Source organism: Myxocyprinus asiaticus, chromosome 34 (genome assembly GCF_019703515.2).
Source record: "Myxocyprinus asiaticus isolate MX2 ecotype Aquarium Trade chromosome 34, UBuf_Myxa_2, whole genome shotgun sequence".
In the NCBI taxonomy this organism is placed as follows: Eukaryota; Metazoa; Chordata; class Actinopteri; order Cypriniformes; family Catostomidae; genus Myxocyprinus; species Myxocyprinus asiaticus.
In genome coordinates this window covers 26680793-26688841 of record NC_059377.1, presented here as the reverse complement: position 1 = coordinate 26688841, position 8049 = coordinate 26680793, and the positions used below count along the sequence as shown (strand labels likewise).

General features: G+C 36.0%; 1 protein-coding gene across 1 annotated transcript; it reads right to left on the bottom strand.

Annotated features, from left to right (window-relative positions):
* Positions 1-114: 114 nt before the first annotated feature.
* LOC127425446 (lysosomal-associated transmembrane protein 5) lies at positions 115-7452 on the bottom strand. Its single transcript, XM_051671467.1, has 7 exons — positions 7285-7452; positions 4141-4249; positions 3539-3615; positions 2683-2811; positions 2488-2583; positions 869-961; positions 115-363 (listed from the first exon to the last, which is right to left on the bottom strand). The coding sequence occupies exons 1-7, from the start codon at positions 7351-7353 to the stop codon at positions 289-291; spliced, it is 648 nt and encodes a 215-aa protein (XP_051527427.1). The 5' UTR covers positions 7354-7452; the 3' UTR covers positions 115-288.
* Between the last annotated feature and the right edge of the window lie 597 nt (positions 7453-8049).

The following is an 8049-nucleotide window of genomic DNA, read 5'->3' as shown; positions in this document are numbered from 1 at the left end:
TCCAAAAAATAACCGCAACTGTGATGTATCATACAGTCATTAGTTCAAACCGAATGGAAAACTTCCATCATCACCATACTTGCTTATAGTGAAGACACAATAATCAGAAAAATGTACATAATTAATTAAGTTTAATGTGTCAAAGCAAGCATTTAAGCATTTATGTTTTGTGTGTGGTTGTTCACATGCATCTGAATATTTGTGCTCATTGTGGTGTAGCTGCTTGTAAGCTTAGAAGGGTTTCTTGCTTTTTGGGTCATAAAACCATGTCTGAAATACACTTTCATTTCAGAGCTCTGCATAGGATGGAGGTGAGTCTTCCACTTTAATCTTGAGAGATTCATCATAGGAAGGGAGTTTCACCTGTTAGACAAAAGTAAAACAAATGTCTGTTGGTTTCATTTGATCATTAAAGTACATTATTATTTTGCCATATACAAAGGCAAAATGCAGGAACTATGCCAACATTGAAAGTGAGAAAAATGTCTTAAAGATGCTTGGTTATAGTGTGGATTTTGTAGTTACTGCAATTTTCACAATTTGTTTTCTCTGAATCTGAGCATCGAGTCAAACCCATCTGTCACAGGACAGATCATAGTCTAAGAGACCTGTTTTTTTGGTTATAACTCAATTCTGACAAAATGTGCAGTTACGGTGTTTTGCCTTTGCACAGCTACTTTATATGCAAGTGTTAAACAATCATTAACTCATTAAAACAATCTAAATAACAGCATGTGAAAAAGTGTCATCAGAATGAATTTGTAAGCGGCTTAGAATTTAAGATTTATAATTTATAATTTATCATATTACACATTAAAACTTCAGTATCATGTGACACAAAAGCAAACTCTACTATAAATGCACTCACTGTCACAGTATTTCCAGTGTCAACATGGATGGCAGCAGTCCTTTCTGCCTTCAGGGCATAAAAACACCTCATTGACACCTGAAGGATGTACACCTGTACAGAAAACACACAGGGATAGTAATAAAAGCCCAAATGCATACAATAATTAAAAGGCTTTAAGTTCAAAACATATAAAAGCACACACAGCCTTACAGAGGAAAATGCAAAATCCTTCCAGAGAGCAGTTTCATTTCCCTCTACTCTAAAAGCCCTCTCAATCAGCTAAAAGGACAGAACAGGCTTTATGACTGCCTCTATACATCGCTTTACTACCTCAATCCCTCCTTACATTCCCCCTCTCCAACAGCTAAAAAAGCTTTGGTTTACACTGTAAAATGCAAACTAGCAGACAAAACAACACTGTGTAGGTGAATATAGATGAATATGTATTTGCATGAGTGTGTTTTATGAGGTTGGAGAGGGTGATGACATATCATATATCATATTATACAGACATACACACACACACACACATATATAAATATATATATATATATATATATATATATATATATATAGTAAACAGTGTTGGGTAAGTTACTCACAATAAGTAACCCACTACAAATTACTAATTACTTTTCTAAAAAATTTATTCGGATTACTTTACTGATTACTTAATCTAAAAAGTAATCACATAACTAATTATTTTACTTTTAATTTACTTTCTAAATCACTTTTCCTAGAAAGGTTTTTGGTTTTCCGCTCAAATTCAAAATGTCCATATTTCCTCTTCATTCAATCAGACACAATTCAGTTGTCACAGAAACGCTAAAACATGTACATATAAATTCATATTTGAAATGTATTATACATATAACTCTAGTGCAAGTAATGTACTTAAAAGTATTTACTTTTATTGAAAGTCTGTGTAATCTGATTACAAGAATATGTTACATTACTTTTTTGACTAAAAAAGTAATTAGATTACAGTAACGAATTACTTTGTAATCTGATACACCCAACACTATATATACACTCACTGAGCACTTTGTTAGGAACACCTGTACACCTACATATTCATGCGATTATCTAATCAGCCAATCATGTGGCATCAGTGCAATGTATAAAATCATGCAGATATGGGTCAGGAGCTTCAGTTAATGTTCACATCAACTGTCAGAATGGGGAAAAAATGTGATCTCTGTGATTTCGACCGTGGCATGTTTGTTGGTGCCAGACGGGCTGGTTTGTGTATTTCTGTAACCTGGGATTTTCACGCACAACAGTCTCTAGAGTTTACACAGAATGGTATCAAAAACAAAAAACATCAGTGAGGGGCAGTTCTGCCGACGAAAACACCTTGTTGATGAGAGAGGTCAACAGAGAATGGCCAGATTGGTTCGAGCTGACAGAAAGGCTACAGTAACTCAGATAACCACTCTGTATAATTGTAGTGAGCAGAATAGCATCTCAGAATGCACAACACGTCGAACCTTGAGGTGGATGAGCTACAACAGCAGAAGACCACATAGGGCACTTTGTTAGGACCATAGTGTTCCTAATAAAGTGCTCAGTGAGTGTATATATACACTATATGTATACATATACATACAAATAGCAGCAGACACATGAATTTATACCTTCAGCAAGATGTTCAGCATGAACAGAACAGTGTACAGCATGGTGACATTGCCTAACTCCTCCTCATCGAACCTATTGACTCCTCTATAATACTTCTATAGACACATACAAAAGCACATTTTTGTAAAATTATATGATTCTTTTTAATTATGAGATTTTAAGAATGATTGATTTAACAAAATGTGTTTTCTCACTGCAACTAGCAGGAAGTCTTTGTAGCTGGGGGTCCCTGGCAGTCCCCAGGCTCCATCAAACAGGGAGAGAAAACTCAGACCCAAATCCACAAACATCATCAGCACAAAAGGCAGCACAAAAAATGGGCCCTTAAACACAGATAGAAATGTTGTTGAACGACTCACTTCTGCACTTTTATTCTTACATACACAAAACACAAACACACAGGTGTAAAGAAAGACAGAAGAAATGTTGAAAGCTATTATTTTTTTGAACACATTCAGTCACTCACACTCCATTTTTTAAAGTCTAGGATTAAAATGTGTAGTTTGGAAAGACCGCCAGGATTCTGTGTTTCACCACATTCATAAATACTGAGACAAACTCTCTTTCTGGAAGCTGGGTAAATATTGGTTTCGGGCTGCAAAGTTTAAAATCGAAGGTGCACAGAGATGACTACAGATACACTGCAGACGCATAAATGCACACTCACACATGTAAATATGCATACATCCAATAAAACAAAAACAGACTTAGTCAAAAGGTATCACCACACACATAGTTGTTTCATTACCAATGTACTATTTACATTTGTCTTGAGTAGCAGATAAATACACAAGTAAACACAGAATTAATATTGATTTTGTTAACTCCCCAAAGAGAATAGCTTATTTTGGAAACAGCACAGTGACCATAAATAGTAAAATAATGGCAAAATATTCATGTTTCAGTTAAAGCATTCACGTTTCTTTTTCTTTCTTATTTTTTGCATTTATGAAAAGTGTTTAGTGAAAACTTTAGTGAGTTGCCATGCGTGACATAGTCCTGCAATTTAACAAACAAATGATAATGCAGTGGAAAAATTTTTTATCTCACCTTGCGGTGAGAGAACAGAACCAGCACACCAGAGATCGACATCAGAACCAGCGTCAGAATGTTAGTGCTGATATCAACTGCAAAGAGAGACAAAAAAGAATATTGAATATTTATGTCCAGGCAGCCTATGTGTTATATATTATGGTATTTTTTAATGTTGTCAATGTTGTGTTAAAGGATTTAAAGAACTGTACAATGTTAGTTCAAAATTGTACTGATAAACTAAAGCTGTATTTGTTTAATAAAGCGGTATAATACATGGGATAATATATTAATTTTGAGGCATTTTTAATACTTTGTAGACCTGTATTATTAAGGGGAGTTTAAAAAGTCTGGGTAGGGAACAAGTCCAAAATAATAAAATACTGGCACATATAACATTTCAACACTCCTAAAAATGATGGTTCTTTAAACACAGTATCCTTATACAATAACTATCCTTTATAACTAGAATTATTATTTTTTCTTTCTTTCTTTTTTTCTTATTCCCCCATTTCAAATTATCTTTGGGGACAGCAAAGCTCCCCTAAATAAAAAGTTATTAATATACGATACATGTCCGTATGAAAAGAGTGAATGAGTGAGAGGTGAAGTGAACTTACAGACACGATGGCCCCTGGTAGACTTTAATTCATGATAGGGCACATCGTATGGAGCTTTCTCCCAAGAAACTGTTCGAATGATATCCGCCATTTCCAGCACATTACCTATCTAGAGAGACGTGTGCACAGACACACAGAAGGCATAGATGAAATGAACGTGAAAGAATGAATTCATAAAGGTAAATGTGTGCCTCAGTTGGTGTGTGTGTACTCTGGCAGCCAGACTGTTTGGACTCTCTTCTCTGAGCCAACACCAACAGAACATGTTACACAAGAACAGCGATTCATTCAGAAAAACCTGTAAAAGTGTAAATTACATAACATACACACAACATCCTGCCTCAGCTAGATATTCCTATGGAGGTTTAAAAAATGCTCTAGTTGACAGAAGGTTTCCTGTAAATGTTTTTACTCCTAAAATGATTATCATGATTCTATAATGTGGAATGTCCAAAATAGTCACAATATCATGAAATATTATTATCAAATTTGAAAGGGAATGTTGATTTCTCGCATCAACAGGTTGATTAAAACTTTTTTCTTTAAAGAAACATATTAGTTTTTTCTTAGTGGCCTATGTACGGTTGCGCCCAAAAGTAGTCTTTTTGGACACTTAAGTCACACTTAAAAATGTCTGAATGTCATTATATTAGATACAAAATATTACACCAAACAGCATCTGCAAATACACTTGACCTTTTCTCAGAACTAACTTCACTTTTCTTAGTCTTTGCATTATATAACAAAATATCAAATCAAGTAGCATTTATAAAAAATAATATATATGATCATAATCATAATGATAACAGAAATCACCCAAATGGCCCTGATCAAAAGTTTACATACCCTTGAATGTTTGGCCTTGTTACAGACACACAAGGTGACACACACAGGTTTAAAGTGCAGTTAAAGGTTAATTTCCCACACCTGTGGCTTTTTAAATTGCAATTAGTGTCTGTGTATAAATAGTCAATGATTTTGTTAGCTCTCACGTGGATGCACTGAGCAGGCTAGATACTGAGCCATGGGGAGCAGAAAAGAACTGTCAAAAGACCTGCGTAACAAGGTAATGGAACTTTATAAAGATGGAAAAGGATATAAAAAGATATCCAAAGCGTTGAAAATGCCAGTCAGTACAATTCAATCACTTATTAAGAAGTGGAAAATTCGGGGATCTCTTGATACCAAGCCAAGGTCAGGTAGACCAAGAAAGATTTAAGCCAAAACTGCCAGAAGAATTGTTCGGGATACAAAGAAAAACCCACAGGTAACCTCAGGAGAAATACAGGCTGCTCTGGACAAAGACGGTGATGGTTGTTTCAACGAGCACAATACGACGATACTTGAACAAAAATGAGCTGCATGGTCGAGTTGCCAGAAAGAAGCCAATGCCACATAAAAAGCCAGGTTACAATATGCCCGACAACACCTTGACACGCCTCCCCACTGTGAAGCATGGTGGTGGCTCACTGATGTTTTGGGGGTGTGTGAGCTCTAAAGGCACGGGGAATCTTGTGAAAATTGATGGCAAGATGAATGCAGCATGTTATCAGAAAATACTGGCAGACAATTTGCATTCTTCCGCATGAAAGCTGCACATGGAACGCTCTTGGACTTTCCAGCACGACAATGACCCTAAGCACAAGGCCAAGTTGACCCTCCAGTGGTTACAACAGAAAAAGCTGAAGGTTCTGGAGTGGCCATCACAGTCTCCTGAGCTTAATATCATCGAGCCACTCTGGGAAGATCTCAAATGTGTGGTTCATGCAAGATGACCAAAGACTTTGCATAACCTGGAGGCATTTTGCCAAGACGAATGGGCAGTTATACCACCTGCAAGAATTTGGGGCCTCACTAGACAACTATTACAAAAGACTGCACACTGCCATTGATGCTAAAAGGGGCAATACACAATATTAGGAACTAAGGGTATGCAGACTTTTGAACAGGGGTCATTTCATTTTTTTCATTGTTGCCATGTTTTGTTTTATGATTGTGCCATTCTGTTATAACCTACAGCTGAATATGAATCCCATAAGAAATAAAAGAAATGTGTTTTGCCTGCTCACTCATGTTTTCTTTAAAAATTGTACATATATTACCAATTCTCCAAGGGTATGCAAACTTTTGAGCACAACTGTACTTGATTTGATATTTTGTTATATAATGCAAATACTTTTTTCTTTTTTGAGTGTGGCAAAATAGGGCCAGTGTATGCAGTAGGCTAAATTTAGTATCTCTGTCTATTTATCTTTTATATTGGTTGCTAAACAAATATGAGCTCCAGATAAGGTGCTTTACAACAAAGTGCTTTTAAGGTGCTGTACAACAAATATTCAGTTGAACAGACATTTAAACTGTTGGTCAGTAACTGAATGTGATTTGTCTCTTTCAAAATGGCTTTAGCTTCCTGCCCCAACTTCTCTTTTAAGTCTATACATTGACCAAATAACAAACCAAGGGCAATAAAATGGCTGTGCAATATTATTAGTGCAAAATTTCTCTATTTCGACTCTTGTCTGTAGTTCGAATCTCCCCAGACTTATAAACTACTACATAAATCCACCTGATGTTCTAACCTGAGTTACTACAACAATTACAACCAGTGGGCTACAACAGGAAAGGCTCAATCATCTCTACCAACATGGGCGGATTATGACTAGCAAGGGCTGTGGGACCAATTTTCTTTTAGTGGAACGACCCTACAGCTTGGTTACCATTACCATTCTTCCATCGAAAAGCCCTGGAAAGGCATCATTTATGCCTTTTCAAAGTGTCCAAAAATCTCTTAGACTACATTACATTGACAGCATGTTTAAATGAGCTACGAGTCTGTTTTGGAATGTTCGTAAATTCAGACTTCAGCTCTCAAAATTTACAAGCCCTTTAATCTGCTTTAAGATGCCCTCTTCCTTCTTTCTTTCTTTCTTGCTTGCTTGCTTTCTCACTGGCCCCATTGGCCCGGTCCATAATTTACTGATGGTTACACATATTATACACAGAAAAAGCAGCTAATTTTGATTTAGTTATACATAAGCCTTCAACAACCAATCAACATTGTACACACATTTGGTGTTGTTAAAGCTAATCAATGTCTACAGTTTTTTGAGTGGGTGTAAATGTTTGTATGAAGCTGCATGTTACCAGATACAAGATGGCAAATGATCGGGTCGCTGTGGTGACATGACAGCAAAGTGCACGTGTTCCAGACATCTTTCTTTTCGTCTCTTCAACACTGAGACAAAACAAGCAGTCTTTAGAAACAGTCTTCAGAGCCACTCAAACACACCCTGATACCGACAAACAGACATGCACATGTAAGTTCCTGTGTGGTGGCAGAGTTTCCTGCCTAATTTTAGAGAAGCTGATGAGCTTTTTGATGATTATCACAAACTAATTTTAGTGAAATTTCTAAGCAGCTTCCACATCTTCACTTTCTTTGTTGCAATTCTTTAGAAAGATGCAATCATAATTTTGATGTATCTTTTACACACATATACAAAGACTATATGAAACATGGATAAGACTGGGGAAATGAGTAAGACATATTTATGGCCACCATAACATTATTTTAAGTGATGAAACAATAGTAAAATACACCTACTTTGCAGGAATCATCATCTAGGCCTACACTGAAAAAACCTTTGCAGTGAAGTTTACAACAGTTTAAAAATCTAGGAAACAATTTCCACAGAAATTGCTATTAAATTTAACAGATCATATTTTCAAGTAAAGGCTACACACAATTCTTGGTGGCTTTAATTGGAACTTCTCAAGTAATGTTTACTTTGAAACGCTCTGAATTAAGCTATACTTTAAATGTTTACTGGCATTTTGGTGCTTTTTAATGCATGCACCACATAAAACACAAAAGTCTTCCACAATGAAACTTCATGCAAGCTTTGTAGT

Excerpts from the sequence above, each read along its gene's own strand:
- LOC127425446 (XM_051671467.1), bottom strand. The coding sequence starts at position 7,353 with ATGTCTGGAACACGTGCACTTTGCTGTCATGTCACCACAGCGACCCGA. Across the intron at positions 3,616-4,140 it reads TACCAGGGGCCATCGTGTCT|TTGATATCAGCACTAACATT; the intron begins GTAAGTTCACTT and ends CTCTCTTTGCAG. Across the intron at positions 2,812-3,538 it reads TTCTGTTCTCTCACCGCAAG|GGCCCATTTTTTGTGCTGCC; the intron begins GTGAGATAAAAA and ends TCTGTGTTTAAG.